Raw genomic sequence first — 16,885 nt, forward strand, 5'->3', positions numbered from 1 at the left:
CTAGGCAGTGAAGCCCCACACAGGTGTCCCTCCCTCCCGCCCCCCAATCCCTGGGCAGTGTCTCATCTCAGTTAAGGGGACCTGAGTTGTTAGGTTAGCGGTTAGATGAGACGTCTCAAAGACTGAGATAGGCGCAAACTTTTCCTTAAAGATGCAGACTATGGTAATAAAATCTTTAATATACTTCTAGGTGGGAGACTGGGTGGTCTTTGTGTGGAAAGAATTTAAACTAGAAGAGTAAATATTCACCTGGCAATTTGCTAGAAGGCACCTCTCACCTCCTGTGTTGAATGTCAGTTATGCTAGCCACGTGCCAATTTAATGCTTTCTTTTAGAATCACTTAGGCTGTAAATTGGTGGTGAGACACTTCTCTTCCAGTGCTTTACACAAAAGTCAAATCATAGCTTCTTGGGAAAGGGACTAAGGTAAGCAGAAATCGGGAAGTCAGGATATTGCTATTAAAATTTTGTTTCATTTATTTTTAATTACGGTAAAATATATGTAACATAAAATTTACCATTTTAAGTGAACGGTTCAGTAGCATTAAGTTCATTTACCTTGTTGACAACCATCACCGCTATCCCTCTCCAGAATTTTTGCAAAACTGAAACTATGTCCCCGTTAAACACTGGCTCCCCATTCTCCCCTCCCCCAGCCCCAGACACCCACCATTCCACTTTCTGTCCCTGTAAATTTGGCTTCTCTAGGGACCTCATGTAAGTGGAATCGTACAGTATTGGTCCTTTTGTGGCTGGCTTATTTCACTTAGCATAATGTCTTCCGGGTTCCTTCATGCTCTAGCACGTGTCAGAATTTCCTTCCTTTTCGAGGCAGAATAATATGGTATTAAATTATACAGAGGGTTGCTGTAGTTTTGACTTAGTTGGAGGGAAAAGGAATTGTTTCCCAAAGTCGGGGGACTTTCTGTAAAGGTGTGAGGTGGTCAAGTCAGCAGACTGTTGGCCATATATGTGTCTACAAGTTTCAGATTTCGGTCACATCCCTTTGCTACATCCTCCTGTGCCCTCTGGTCTTGACAACTACCCTGAGGTCTGTCTCTAAATGTGAGGCTGTCAGCGAAGCCCCGTAGTCATTGTAGCTTTCTGTTTCACTCATCTCTATGTTGCCTTTACTTAAGGACCCTGTGAATTTTGGTTGTTTTCTTATCCCCATCATGAAGATCTGACCTCAATGTATTTCTAACGTCAGCGTAGAATTGAGAGTTTTGTGAAAGTCTGCTGACTGTTTGTATGTTACCAAAGCCTGAGTTCTTTCTAGTCTTTGGGGTTTTTTCACATTGGAAGGCAGTGGGATCTCTTGGGAGACCAAGGTGACTTACCCCAGGGTGGGGCAGAGTGAGTGATCTGACCGGAGGATCTGCACAGGCTGATTCAGAAGGTGCCTGGTGGTATGACCAGCACTCACCACACCGTGAGTTCTGTATGCAGGCCCTTTGATCTTTGTCTTTGGAGGCACACCGCCTTCACTCCATGGGCAGCTTCCCAGATTTGCACTCTTGAACCCAAAAGCTGTTTGTAAATAGCTCACGTTCCCTCTGGAGCTGGTAACAGTTTCTGGAGAAGGCCCAGTGCTTTACACCGGAAGGCCCAGTGCTTTACTTTACCTTTCTTTCTTTTTAAAGAACATTTATTTTATTGAAATATAGTTGATTTACAATGTTGTGTTAATTTCTGCCGTACAGTAAAGTGATTCAGTTATACATATACGTGTGTGTGTATTCTTTTTCATATTCTTTTCCATTATGGTTTATCACAGGATATTGAATATAGTTCCCTGTGCTATACAGTAGGACCTTGTTGTTTCTCCATTCTGTGTATAATAGTTTGCATCTGCTAATCCTCATGCTTTACTTTACCAGGCTGCTGTGGCTCCAGGTGGGCAGGTGGTTTCTGAGGCTGTGTGTGTTTTCAGTTTCATGAAACTCCAGCCTGGAAGGGGTCTGGCCCTGCTTAGCAGGGCACCCTGGCCAGCGCAGGCTCCGGAGGCCTGGAAGCGCTTCTTGTGCACACCGACGCCCTCCTGGGCTGCGTGGAGACCAGACCTGTCTGTCTACTTTCTCCACACGTGGGGAAAAGGGAGGGCCTTATGGACTCTTGGCCTCACCTTTTTTTTTTTTTTTTTTTTTCTTTTTGCGGTATGCGGGCCTCTCACTGTTGTGGCCTCTCCCGTTGCGGAGCACAGGCTCCGGATGCGCAGGCCCAGCGGCCATGGCTCACGGGCCCAGCCGCTCCGCGGCATATGGGATCCTCCCAGACCGGGGCACGAACCCGTATCCCCTGCATCGGCAGGCGGACTCTCAACCACTGCGCCACCAGGGTGGCCTCACCTTTTTAAATGTTTCCCTGCTGTGCTGGTTTAAATTTAGACCCTTCTTATCCATGGAAAGGCAAGGGCTATATATAAGAAGGATGATGGTTGATGATTATGGTGGAAAAAATAAGGCAAATGATGTATTTTAAAGCTAGGCAGAGGGACCTGGTATAGCTGGAGGACCTCAGGGAGCTGTGTCTGGGCCCTAAAGTGCACCTCCAACACTTTGATATATGTCACCCCTGGGGACGAAGGACAGACAACGCGGTCGCTTTTGGCTGGCAGCCGCCTGTATTCCTATTGAGCAGAAACTGCTGTCAGAAGATCTGCCTTTTCAGTTGGACTTCATGGCAGGTCTCTGGGCACCTGCCCGTGACTGTGACCACTGGAGAGGGAGAAGCTGGACCTAGTGATGCCGCCTGTGCATATGTACCCGCCCCCAGCCCGGAAGGAGGGCGCTGTCCCTTTAAGAGAGCCTCCTTTGTATGCGCTGGATGGAGCACATTGCTGCTCTGGGTTTCTGCCGGTTAAATCCGCAGAGCAACATTTAAATAAAGAAATAAATAGAAGGTCCCCTTGTGTGGCTTTTCTATTCACAGCCGAGCACAATGGTCCCTTGTTGTTGTAGGCTCTTTAATCCCCTTCATTAAATTGGAGCCCTGCAAGGGAATGGTGAGGGGCTGCTACTGGACTGGTCCCCGTGCTGGAAGCAGGACACCTTGTATTGAAATGAACCTTTGCAGGCATGAATTCCCAAGGCCTCCAGGCCCTCTGCCCCGTGTCCTTTATGCGCAGGCCGCTGCCTCCCTAGTTGCCATTCTTTTCAGGAGAAGAGGGTTTAGCTGCCTCCCTGGCACAGAAGCGTGGCTGCAGCACGTGGCAGTTGGGGGGTGGGGGGGGTGGGGGAGGAGTTGTTTGTTGCTCTGCCATCTGGCCCATCAGATCTTTTACAGTTTAACCCTAATAGCTACACAGGAGAGCCAGGGCGTGGGTAGATAGATGCCTTTCCCAGGGGCCCACGCTGCTTTCTCAGAAACTCGGGGTGCCGAGTGGATGTGGTGGTTTCTGAGTACCAGCTGATCCTGTCGTGTCCTGGTGGCAGCCTTCCAGGGTCCTTGAGACGCCGGCTAGGCCCCTAGGGATCACTTACTCCTCTGGCTCTCCAGCCGTGGTTTTGATTCTTCATGCTGTTAAATGAAATTAAGCATTTTGTCTGTGGAATTTTTTTTTTCCTCATGGGCAACATGAGAATGAGGGCTTGAGTTGAAAATTTGGTGTTGCATTGATACGTTTAAGCAGAGGAAAATACATTTGTTAAAATGCTGGATTTTTTTTTCTCACCTCAGAGCAAAATTCCACTAGAAAAATGAGATCTAAATCTGCTTCTTTTTTTTTTTTGTGGTAAGTTCTTAGGTGATTTGTTGAACCAAAAGGGAAGCAGTGCTGTGATTTAAGGGTACTAAGTGTGGAATGGAGAAGCGATTTAGAAATCGCGTGGTTAATGTCAGGAGACAGCTTCAAAGTAAATGTGGATAAATGTCTTGCTGGTTCTAACTGCACATTGGCTAGAAGTATCTTCCATCTGACCACCAGGACATACTGATGTTACAGAAAAACCCGAACGAACTTTTTGGCCAGCCCAATAGAAGGCCTGTCTTTTTCTAGTGACCGTAGACTAACATTTTTATTTTTCATTTAAAAAATGCAGTAGTACTTAACTGTATTTTTTTAAAGCAAGTATTCAGGAGCTCTTGTGCCCCATCTCTCTCCATTCCCAGACCTCCTACCCAGAAGCAACCATTCATAATGAACTTTTTCTGGTTTTTGATCTTCTGGTAGATGCTGCCAGGTTTGTATTAATATTCTCTTCCTGCTGATTATTTTATCACAGTCAAAGATTATCTCCTGATTTCCTTCACTTGCAGCATTCTTTCATTCACTCTCTCCCTGTCCATTTTTGAGAGTTTTTCACAAATGTCTGGTCGCTTAATTTTCATCTTTGAGACTTTCATACACACATTCACAACCTTGATTTCTGTCTGTGATCTTTCATGCATGCCTCCTGCTCCTTTGTAAGAGGAGGTGCAGGGACCCCGCTTGCCCTTCGTGTGCTCCTTGCCCCTCTCGGGCCCTCACACCTCCGTCAGCTCTTCCCCCATTTCAGCATGCTTGCAGCTGATTACATACAGCTTTTGTCCTGGAACCTGAAGTGGCCTCTGTGCCACATGCTCCCCACTGGCACCCGCCCCGCGACAGGAGTGTGCGCCCTCCTGGGAGCTCTTCCTAGCACCAAGGTCGATGCCTCCTTTCTTGCCTCCCACTGGCATGTGGCTTGAACCCTGATTCCCTCTAGCCTTTGTTTTTCCTGTTTCTAGCTACCTTGTTCTTCTGTTGAGAGGAGACCCAGTGATGCCTTCTCCCATCGTAAACACTCCAGCTCTTTCCCATTCATTCTCTCGTCCACTCTTCCTGGGGACGGTCTTCTTGCAGCCCATTGGCCTCTTGTTCTGATTGGATCCTTTCCACGCCGTGAGCGTGTGTGCGTGTCGGGCCAGAATCATTTTTGTTTAGAACTTTGAAAGCCCCTTCCACCGTCTTCCGGGATCTCTGTTGCTCCAGCCCGATCCTTGTTTTGTGGGTGGTCTGGTTCCCCTCTTTACTCCTCATCGAGGCCTTAGGATTGTCTTTAATCCTTCAACTTCTGAACTTTACTCTGAGGACTTCTCTGAGATTAAAAAAACTTTATTATACTGAATGGACTGACTTCTTGCTTATATTTTGTTTTGCTTCTTTTTTCAAGTCTTTTCTTTTGCACTTTGTTCTGTAGGAGTGCCTCAACTTCATCTTTTATCCTTTTATTGACTTTTTTTATTTTGGGAGAGGCTAGAAGGGCAAAATATGTTTAATTTCCAAGAGCTTATTATTTTTCTGTAGTTGTCTCCTTTTCATAGTTTCCTGTTCTTTCAAAGTTTTCTTCTGTTCCCTTAATTATCTCTACTCCAGGGTAGATTATCTGCTCCCTGCCCTGCTGGTTCCCATTCGGGCCAGAGGCTCAGCCATCTCTGTGAGCGGAAGAATGATACGGTGGATGGGCTGAATGAGAGCTGCAAGTGTGGGGACGGGCCTGGGGCATAAGTCTGCTCTCCACAGGGCAGTACCACGCCTCCCAAATATAAGAATCGAGGCTCCGCCCTGGGCACCCTCTCCCATGCTTGCTCTCTGCATGTCGGTCCAGCTGCTTTCTTTTTGCCTGGGGACAAATATATATTCAGAACCTTCGGGTGTCAGGCACTGTGCTGGGTGCTGTGAACACGGCAGTGTCAGTCATGCAAGGTCCCTGCCCTGGTGGAGTCTGCTTTCAGAGGGAGGTGTTGGCGCTCTGCCTTCTTTGCCCCGGAAATTCGTTGAAGCCTCTTTTGCCGATGGCCCCTCTCCCCATACTCTGTGGTATTGCAGGATTGTACCTTTTTTTGTTCCTTTACTCTCTAAAGCAGCATCTCAGAAGGTGGAAGACCGCAGGCACATTTTGACCTCCTACTGCAGAAACTAGATTGTGACCTTCCAGAAAAACTGTCCTGTGCGAAGGCTAACCCAGAATGGCTGGGTGCTTAGATTCTGAAAAGGAAGCCACCACTGAGAGTTTCCAGTTTGGAACAATAGAAATTGGCTTCTCAGGGTATCCAGCAGTCTTGAGATACAAATTTTTCACATCATGGTTCTGTTTTTCATCAGCCTTGTTATGAGGACCGTAGTCTTGCCTCTGATTGGTGCGAGACTCCTCAGTGATCTGATCAAGCCTTCTCTGTGGTTCGGAGTCAAAGCCTGGTTATTCATTCCCCCATGGAATAGCTATTAAAGAAATGAACTATTGCCTGAAATTTGCAAAACCATGTTATGTTAGAAGCTCAGGAAATTAGTTTCTTAAAGGGTACTTCTCATCTTCATGGACTAGAAATTTTTCTGGTTTGTGAAGTCCAGAAGAAGCAGAATGAACTCCTTTAGGTGTGCTTTTCTCTAGGATGGGGTATGAATCAGTAGAGTTTGTGTTGTTCCTTAGAGTGGTTTTTGCTCTAACTAGAACTGATCCGTTGTTAGTTAGCTTTCTCCTGAAGTCGCTGTTGGAATGCTCACCCCTGAGTTCACAGAGACACACTTGAGGCCGCACTTGGAAGGCCTGGGCTTGGGTGTAGGTGGTCTGTTGGAATCTCTATATGGCTCTGTCTTCCAGCCTCTAGTGAATTAGGAGTGTATTTCAAACTACAGGACTCAGTGCATTCATTAGGCTATGAAATCAGTTTCGTGGGCCACAGCCACTGTTAGGAAAACTAAGAGTAAAACAGTAGAAAATGTCAATAGATTTCACGTGGTGAGGGGTTTGTTTTTGTTTTCTTTTTTTGGCTGCATTGTGCGGCATGTGGGATCTTCGTTTCCCAATCAGGGATCAAACGCATGCCCCCTGCAGTGGAAGCATGGAGTCTTAACCATTGGACCACCAGGGAAGTCCCAAGGGTATTATTTTTGATACTGTTGTGTATGGGGGAGATTGGGTTGTGAAATCGAATGCATTTCTTAATTGTGGGTCTTGGAGAAGTTTAAAAGACACTTTCCTAGGGACTTTCCTGGTGGCGCAGTGGTTGGGAATCTGCCTGCCAATGCAGGGGACACGGGTTCGAGCCCTGGTCCAGGAAGATCCCACATGCCGTGGAGCAACTAAGCCACGAGCCACAAATACTGAGCCTATGTGCCACAACTACTGAAGCCCGTGCACCTAGAGCCCGTGCTCCGCAACGAGAGAAGCCACCGCAACGAGAAGCCCACACACCGCAACCAAGAGTAGCCCCCGCTCGTCACAACTAGAGAAAGCCTGCGTGCAGCAATGAAGACCCAATGTAGCCAAAAATAAATATACAGTGGAGAAAAGACAGCCTCTTCAATAAGTGGTGCTGGGAAAACTGGACAGCTACATGTAAAAGAATGAAATTAGAACACTCCCTAACACCGTACACAAAAATAAACTCAAAATGGATTAAAGACCTAAATGTAAGGCCAGACACCATCAAACTCTTAGAGGAAAACATAGGCAGAACACTCTATGACATAAATCACAGCAAGATCCTTTTTGACCCACCTCCTAGAGAAATGGAAATAAAAACAAAAATAAACAAATGGGACCTAATGAAACTTAAAAGCTTTTGCACAGCAAAGGAAACCATAAACAAGATGAAAAGACAATCCTCAGAATGGGAGAAAATATTTGCAAATGAAGCAACTGACAAAGGATTAATCTCCAAAATATACAAGCAACTCATGCAGCTAAATATCAAAAAAACAAACAACCCAATCCAAAAATGGGCAGAAGACCTAAATGGACATTTCTCCAAAGAAGATATACAGATTGCCAAAAAACACATGAAAGAATGCTCAACATCATTAATCATTAGAGAAATGCAAATCAAAACTACAATGAGATATCATCTCACACCGGTCAGAATGGCCATCATCAAAAAAATCTACAAACAAGAAATGCTGGAGAGGGTGTGGAGAAAAGGGAACCCTCTTGCCCTGTTGGTGGGAATGTAAATTGATACAACCACTATGGAGAACAGCATGGAGGGTCTTTAAAAAACTAAAAATAGAACTACCATACGACCCAGCAATCCCACTCCTGGGCATATACCCTGAGAAAACCATAATTCAGAAAGAGTCATGTACCAAAATGTTCATTGCGGCTCTATTTACAATAGCCAGGACATGGAAGCAACCTAAGTGTCCATCGACAGATGAATGGATAAAGAAGATGTGGCACATATATACAATGGAATATTACTCAGCCATAAAAAGGAATGAAACTGAGTCATTTGTAGTGAGGTGGATGGACCTAGAGACTGTCATACAGAGTGAAGTAAGTCAGAAACAGAAAAACAAATACCGTATGCTAACACATATATATGGAATCTAAAAAAAAAAAAAAAAAAGAAAAAAATGGTCAGAAGAACCTAGGGGCAAGATGGGAATAAAGACACAGACCTACTAGAGAATGGACTTGAGGATATGGGGAGGGGGAAGGGTAAGCGTGGACAAAGTGAGAGAGTGGCATGGACATATATACACTACAAAACGTAAAATAGATAGCTAGGGGGAAGCAGCCACATAGCAGCAGGAGATCAGCTTGGTGCTTTGTGACCACCTAGAGGAGTGGGATAGGGAGGGTGGAAGGGAGAGAGATGCAAGAGGGAAGAGATATGGGGACATATGTATACGTATAACTGATTCACTTTGTTACAAAACAGAAACTAACACACCACTGTAAAGCAATTATACTCTAATAAAGATGTTAAAAAAAAGAAAAAGAAATAAAAATATATAAATTTATTTTTTAAAAAAAGACACTTGATAGACAGGGGTGGGGAAAAGCTGGATAAAAAAGGAAGAATCAGCTTAGAACCTAATGTAACTAACCTGGGCTGAGACTTAATCGCGGTCTATTGTTTCTACCCTCTTCTATTGTCTTACATGATTTTTATGAAATATTTGCGGAGAGTCACTGTGCTCTGAACGCAGTAGATTCAGTTTCAGTGCCATGGTTGGCAAGTCGTGCACCCTGACTGCGCCTTCAAGCAGAACTGTTCCACTGTGCTGCCCAGTAGAAACATAATATGAGCCACAAATACAGTGTTACTCTTCAGCAGCCCCTGTGAGCACAATTAAAATAATATATTTTATTTACCAACTTATCATTTCAATGTGTAATCAATACAAAAAAGTATTAAAGAGATATGTTACTTTTTTGGTACAAAACTGGTGTGTATTTTACACACACAGCCCATCTGAAACTGGGCTAATCACATTTCAAGTGCTTACTACCCACACTCGGCTTGTGGCCACCACATCATACGGAGCAGTTCTCACTTACTGAGGCGCCTGCGCGAAGGATGGAAGCATCCAGGTACTGCCCCTCCCATCTGGCAACATGGGGCCCTTTGCTGTGGCCCCCAAGGGAATGGGACCAACACTTGTGAGCCCCTCCTGAGCCCCAGGTGGGATGGGGCGCACTTCAGTGACTATGGGACTTCACCCTCACAGCAGCCAGTGCATGGGCGAGGGTGTCCCCATTTTATTGGTGGTGAACGTGGCCTGAATAGGTTCAGTAACTGTGCAAAGTGGCCTGAGTGCTGTGTGGTGGGTTGGATCTGGGATTGGATCCGGGCGTGCCTGATGCCAACGCCTGTTCTTCCATCGACCACTGGCTGCCCGCGCACTCAGAAGGGCTGTTGTAGGGCCTTCCTACCCTGAGCCCCTGCTTTTAGAGGAGATGGAGTCTTTAGGAATGAGGAAGCGTTTTGTGGTGAGAACTGTGATGGGGAATTAAGTAACTTTGTTCTGATGATAAGAGCTCATTTAAAAATATGATTCAAAAAATGTTAAAGGGTATAAAGCAGAGAGACAAGTCCCCATAACCCCATCCTCAGAGTTAAACATTGTTTCAGTTTGGGGGTGTGTCCTTCTAGATTTTTTTTCTCTGTACATACTAGTCTCTCGCCTTCCCCCTCCAGAATGGCACAAAACTGTCGTTCATGTTGCTTCTCTGTTGCCTCCCCCTCCCCACTAGGGTCATGGACATTGCCCTGTGTCAGGGCTGGACCCAGTGAGGGAGCTGAGGCCTAGAGAGATGGATTAACCAGGGGCCTGAGCCCCCCACCCCTCAGGATGGAAATGACCAGGGCCTGGCCCACAGTCCTCCTCTTTCATTCGTAGCCAACCTCATCTCATCTCAGGCAGCCTTTTCTCTCTTGTTTTTTTGTGACAACTGTTCCTTTATCAGAGCTCTTCTCTGTGATCCACTATCCTTTCTGACCTTGGTAATCGTGCCGGAGAATGAGAGCCAGATCCGTCCCCAGCAGTCGTTCATTTCCGACACTGGCTTCTCACCTCTTCCGTGGTAGCTTTGTCCTTTTGCGTCTCTGGATTGTATTTATTTTTGGCGAGGAAAAGCTTTCTTAGTAATCCTTCCCTCCTTCTTTGTAGTTCCCAGTGACCTGACTGCAGAGGAGCGCCAGGAGCTGGAGAACATTCGGCGGAGGAAGCAGGAGCTGCTGGCCGACATCCAGGTAGGAGCTGGGCAGCCACCTCGACCAGGTGTCTTCTCGTGACACCTTCTGCCTTGGTCTCACCACAGTTCTGATAAAGTGCAGGTATTGATAACCAGCTTTGCTTATTAACAAGTGAGAGTGGGATCTCAGAGAGGAGGAGCGCTCTGTAAGCTGCACCCAGCTGGCCGGCTGTCAGGCTAGAGTGACAGGTCTCCTGACTGCGACTAGAACCCAGGCTTCAGGTTATGTAGACCCACATCCACGTCCTGGTGGCCACTTTCTGGCAGGGCGATTCTAGATAGAGAATTTTGCCTCTTTGGTCTTCAGTGTCTTTATCTGTAAAATAGGAATGAAAACACCTGTTGATAGGTTGCCATTAGTTGGATTATTTTAGCTCCTGGGGAAGCCAATTCTTTTAGAATTCTCTGCTCTGTAAAACATTTGAGAGCTCAGGGGCAGGGACGGGAGGGGGCACACCCTGTAACCCCAAGCTGCAAAGTGTATCGTCGGAAAGACCGGGCGTGCTCCAGTGTTGGTGTGAATATACTTTGCTGTGGCCCTAGTTCTTTGATTCCTCCTTCACTAGTAAGTGCTGGGAAAGCTTAGCAGTTCTTCACTCAAAGCCCCCTCCAGCGTGACAGTCGTCCACTCTGAGGGCCTGCTTAGATGGGGGAGGGGTGGAAGGCAGAGCTGGGATCAGCGTGCCCTTTGCCAGCCACTTGGCGGCACTGTTGGCCCAGCACCAGCACTGCTGGCCGGGCAGCCTGGGCGCTGGGGGGAGTGGCTTATCCTGGGAATCTTCTGTCACCTGCTCGCTGTTCAGGGAGCTGCAGATGTGCTCCAACAGACTGTGTTAAGGCCGCTGTTTTCAGTGGAAAAATACATATTGTACATAGTGTGTACGATTATAAATGTATGTCCTAGACTAAACTCCTTGTGGTCAGGAGGTATCTTTTTCACCTTTGTATTCCCTAGAATGTTTACTATCTGGTAGGAACCCAAGAAATATTTGTTGAATAGATGAATTTTCCAAAAATTTTTAGATTTGGGGGGGCGTCATCTTATTTAATTTCACTTTGCTTTTTTTTTTTTTGCGGTACGCGGGCCTCTCACCGCTGTGGCCCCTCCCGCTGCGGAGCACAGGCTCCGGACGCGCAGGCCCAGCGGCCATGGCTCACGGGCCCAGCCGGCTCCGCGGCATGCGAGACCCTCCCGGACCGGGGCACGAACCCGCGTCCCCGGCATCGGCAGGCGGACTCCCAACCACTGCGCCACCAGGGAAGCCCCTCATTTTGCTTTATTTTAGTTTTTGGTTGGAGGGAGTTGTGTGAGATTTTAGAGATTTTAATTTGATCTGTATCTTCCTCCTGGTAATTCTGGGCTGTGTATTTTGCAGAGGCTGAAGGATGAGATAGCAGAAGTAGCTAATGAAATTGAAAACCTGGGGTCCACAGAAGAGAGGTGAGTCTGTCGTCTTCCAGGTGGTTTTGTGGTTGTAGCATCGCCAAGTGCCAGCCTGCAATTGTACACACGTGGTGTATTTAAGAAGAAAGTGTGTTTTCTGCCCTCTTTGCCTAGCAAGCACGTACGTAACCATACTTTTTGCCTTCAGCGCAGGGACTTCTAAATGTGAGGGCTTTTGACATTGTTGGAAAGGCTGAACTGGAGAACTTGGCAGGTCCCCCAGAGCCTTAAATTGCCCTTAAACTGTCGTGTGAACTATTTCTTCCCTTCTCTTGTCCACTGTGTACCTATTCTAGAGTTTCTGTTTTTCCTTTTTGGGTAAAGGAAAAGCTTAATGGGTGGTGCCAATGCAGTTCCAGAAGGCTGGAGGCCCAGTTGTGTCCGGGTGTCATCATAAGCTTGCTGGTGCCTCCCTAAGACTTAAGAGAATGTAGAAATGAGATTATAACACAAAGTGACAAGGGGTGTCTGCAGGTTATTTTCTTCTTTTAACTACATGAAATCTTAGTTGCTTTGAGAATTTAATTTTGAATGGGGTTCCCAGACCATTTTTTAACTGCTTAATGTCGTAAATGGGCTATTTCTAATTCACTACATGTCTATATTTTTCTAAGCCTGAGTCTCCCTGTCTGGCTTCATGAGACTGTTTGATTTTGTCATTTTAAACTTGTGTGGGCAGGGCCATCAGGGATTAGTGAAGCTGCATGTCCTGCAGAAATCGGCCAGCTCATCACATCCAGTCACAGCATTGTCAGTTCTGAATTACAGCTTTCTTACTTGCCATCAAAAAAAAAAATTGTAGCTTAAAAGAAATGGACAACTAGGAGTTCCATCAGAATTTACAATTTCTGCTCTTATAAAATATACTCTTAAAAGAAATGAATAGGCAAACCACAGATGAGGAGAAAATACTTGCAATACCCGAATTTGAAAAAGGACCTGTATCCAGAATATCTATAGAAAGAACACATAAAACTTACTAATAAAAAAACAGCTTAGGGACTTCCCTGGTCGTCCAGTGGTTAAGCCTCTGCGCTCCCAATGCAGGGGGCCCCGGTTCGATCCCTGGTCAGGGAACTAGATCCCGCATGCTGCAACTGAAAACCCCGCGTGCCGCAACTAAAAAAGATCCCGCACGCTGCAACAAAGACCCCACACGCGGCAACGAAGATCCTGCGTGCCGCAACTAAGACCCGGCGCAGCCAAACAAACAAATAAATAAATAAATCAGCTTAACTAAAAAATGGGCAAAAAACTTGAACACTTTTATATGTATAATAGACACATGAAAAATGCTCAGTATCTTTAGTCATAAGGAGATGCTGCGTCACACCTGCTAGGACGGCTGGCATTAAACAGACAGGTGGCATCTCGAGTTGCCGAGAGCTGGTGAGAGTAAGCAGTGTAAACACTGGGTAAAACGGGATGGCAGTTTCTCCTAATGTTGACCATATATCCACGCTGTGCCCAGCAATTCAGCTCCCAGGTAGTTACTCAAGAGAAATGAGAGCGTGCCCCCATGCACGAGGATATCTACAGCATTCTTATTTAAAATAACCAAGAACTGGAATTAGCTTTAAATGTCTACCAGCAGATGAATGGACGAACAGATTGAGGCAATAACCTATTAACTTATGTAGCATACACTTCTGGGGTTTTGAAAATGCTCTAAAACTGGATTATAGTGATAGTTGCACAACTCAGTAAACTTACTAAACATCATTCAGATGTACACTCAAAATGGGTATGTTATATGATATGTAAACTATACCTCAATAAAGTTTTAAAAAATCATGTTAAAAAAAGAAACCCACTACGGTAGAAGGAACAAATGAGCCTGGGGCCAGGGTCAGGATTTCAGTGTCCTTCCATAGTTGGACCTAAGTGTGCCTGTGCTTTTCTGGATAAATCTCAGAAATCCCTGCAAATCAGTGGATGCGTGTGGGGGTCATATCAGTCTTTCAGAAATTCTCGAATACCTGGAGTACTGAAATGGCTGTGGTGGTTGTTTTACAGGAAAAACATGCAGAGGAACAAACAGGTAGCCATGGGCAGGAAAAAATTCAACATGGATCCTAAAAAAGTAAGTGGAAAGGCAGCAGCCAGAGCCCATAGTCTGTAAGGTGGCGGTTTCCACGGTGTCAGCTGGAACCCAGGGGCACTAAGACAGCTTACCTGCCTGTTTGTAGAATGCAGCTCATGTTGAGAGCCCTGCTTCCTGCAGAACTTGGAATTACTTAGTAGATACTTCCTCTGTGTCCAGAGCACCCATACCCGTTCTTCCTGCACCCTTGTCTCCTTTCTGAACCTTCCTGGGGTCTAAGGCACCATTGGCATCTTTGCTGTCTTTCCAGGGGATCCAATTCTTAATAGAGAATGATCTGCTGAAGAACACTTGTGAAGACATTGCCCAGTTCTTGTATAAAGGTGAAGGGCTCAACAAAACAGCCATCGGTGACTACCTGGGGGAGAGGTAAGGCCTCCGGAGACACCTGTGGTAGGTTGGTCAGCAGTTAGTTACCTAGAGAAACAGACTCCATGATGCTCCGAGCTTTGTCCCGAGGGGTGCTGGGGAACAGCAGCTGGCGTGCTTGGGGGCGGAAGGACTCCTCCTGTGTTCAGATAGCAGACAGAGAGCTGCAGGTAGATGGCTGTCTCCCCGCCCCGGCCACGGGGCCGCAGCGCTCAGTGTGGGAGGCGGCCTGGTCGGGGGTCGGGATGACCTTGGATTCTCAGCATCAGTGTCTGACTTCTGCTCTCCCCCCCGCCCACCGCCCCGTATCTTTTGTTTCTCTTGCTAGAGATGAGTTTAACATCCAGGTTCTTCATGCGTTTGTGGAGCTACATGAGTTCACCGATCTCAACCTCGTCCAGGCCTTACGGTGAGTGTGTTCACAGCTAGCAGGTTGTGGAGCGGGAGGCGGGTCTTTGGTTATGCGTCTGCCCTGTGTGGCATTTTAATGAAATTTACCTTTGGCAGTTATTTGAGTATCTAGAAGCATCTTAAAGGAAAGTAGTCTATTGGCCTATGATTGAAATGATTGGATGGTTAAAGGGAATTAAATTGAAAGCAAATTTTGCAAAACTGTTCCTCAGGTCTTTCATTTAACATTTTGGAAATTGATGAATATTTACACTTTGAATCTTTCCCAATTTCGCTTTAGAAAACCCTTTAATTTCCTGCCCTAGAATAGGAAGTAGATAGTGTGCCCTTCATTTTAGAAGGAAAAAACTCAACATTAATTTTTTTGCTAAATCTATTACCTGTGTCTTTTGAGAAATTGTCATTTGGTATTTTCACTGCCATTAGTGTAAATAATATCGTCTTTTGTGTTGTCATTTAGATTGATGAAAATAATCCAGAATTAAATCTGTTGACCACAGGTCTTTCTTTGACTTAAAGGGATCAGTCATGAATGCTTTGATGGAAAATCGCTTTTCCTGCTATATCATCTTTTTTTCTGGAAAGTGAAGTTCGTTTAAAATGAGCATTATCTATATTTCAGTCTTGTGTATCAGTACGAGGAGGAGGACCATTCTTTTGAATAGGAAAATCTTAATTGTTTTCTAAATACATTCTCTCCGATCGAGAGGACGGTGATGTGGAGTAGTTAGTCTGCATCTGTTCAGAGTTACTTGCCAGAAGGCTGAAGTCCCCCACGTCTCCCTTTGCCGCAGACATCATTCACGGAGAAACAAATGATCTCCCCAAGTCCCATAACTCACCCTGTCGTCACCTCCTAGGCAGTTCCTGTGGAGCTTCCGGCTGCCGGGAGAGGCCCAGAAGATTGACCGGATGATGGAGGCGTTTGCCCAGCGTTACTGTCAGTGCAACCACGGGGTGTTCCAGTCCACAGGTGAGCGGGGTGGGGGGCGTCCTCCCCTGTGGTCGGCAGTGCCTGCCAGGTTCTCTTCTAGGTACTAGGTCATTTCTAAAACAAAAGGGCTTAGGTTCTTGCCTAAGAACGTTGCTTTAAATGGTATTTATAATAGTAAAAGGTTGAAAACTATCCAAATTCTAACAGTAAGGTAGTAAGAATGTAAGTTAGGGTACCTCTGAATTATGAAGCATGCAACTATTAAAAATCATGTTTTTAAAAAGAGGCTTTATTGACATGGAAAAATGCTAATAAGATTAGCCAAAAAGCAGACTTCAAAACTATGTATCTCTTTTCATTCTGATTGTGTTACAGTCTGTATCTGTGAGATACATTTGTGATACCTTACACATAGGCACATTTATGTAAGAAAGCAAAATAAGTTATTACTAGGTGGTGAGATTATAGGTAGTTTATATCTTCTTTCTTATACGTTGTACTTTTCTGGTTTTCTATGGTGTATGTGTTCTTCTTTTACAATCTGAAGAAATAAACGTCTTTAAGTCTTGAATGCTTTATGTTCTTTCCCGTGCCTTGCTCTTTTCAGTGAGCAGTATATAACCTTTCAGTTAGAGCATACCCAGGCGCGTGGATTTTGCCCATTCTTTTGAGAGCACTGCTTTTTTTTTCTTTTTTTTTTGTGGTACGCGGGCCTCTCACTGTTGTGGCCTCTCCCGTTGCGGAGTACGGGCTCCGGACGCGCAGGCTCAGCGGCCATGGCTCATGGGCCCAGCCGCTCCGTGGCATGTGGGATCTTCCTGGACCGGGGCACGAACCCGTGTCCCCTGCATTGGCTGGCGGACTCTCAACCACTGCACCACCGGGGAAGCCCTGAGAGCACTGCTTTTTATTCTCTGTCTCATCCGGAGTTTCATGTTCTTTTGGGTGGGATGTTTCCGATCAGATTTTGCTTTTCTCTTTTAGACACTTGTTATGTCCTCTCATTTGCCATCATCATGTTGAACACCAGCCTGCATAACCCCAATGTCAAAGACAAGCCCACCGTGGAGAGGTTCATCGCCATGAATCGAGGCATCAACGACGGGGGAGACCTGCCCGAGGAGCTGCTCCGGGTGAGTTTGGCGCTGATTCAAGACTGTGGTCCTGGGCGGCGCTGGTAG

The 16,885-nt window shown here is 46.0% G+C and overlaps 1 protein-coding gene across 2 annotated transcripts in view; it reads left to right on the top strand.

The window, feature by feature from the left end:
* Positions 1-16,885, top strand: part of CYTH1 (cytohesin 1) — an 80,389-nt gene that overhangs the window by 47,798 nt on the left and 15,706 nt on the right. Inside the window, exons 2-8 of one of the 2 annotated variants that reach the window (XM_082605510.1) lie at positions 10,358-10,440; positions 11,819-11,883; positions 13,903-13,969; positions 14,241-14,359; positions 14,688-14,768; positions 15,631-15,743; positions 16,689-16,837. In XM_082605510.1, the coding sequence (XP_082461636.1) occupies positions 10,358-10,440; positions 11,819-11,883; positions 13,903-13,969; positions 14,241-14,359; positions 14,688-14,768; positions 15,631-15,743; positions 16,689-16,837 (677 nt within the window). The remainder of the gene's footprint in view (positions 1-10,357; positions 10,441-11,818; positions 11,884-13,902; positions 13,970-14,240; positions 14,360-14,687; positions 14,769-15,630; positions 15,744-16,688; positions 16,838-16,885) is intronic. The other variant, XM_082605509.1, reaches the window with a different exon arrangement.

The sequence above is a fragment of the Mesoplodon mirus genome (assembly GCF_964341445.2).
Source record: "Mesoplodon mirus genome assembly, chromosome: 18".
Taxonomy (NCBI): Eukaryota; Metazoa; Chordata; class Mammalia; order Artiodactyla; family Ziphiidae; genus Mesoplodon; species Mesoplodon mirus.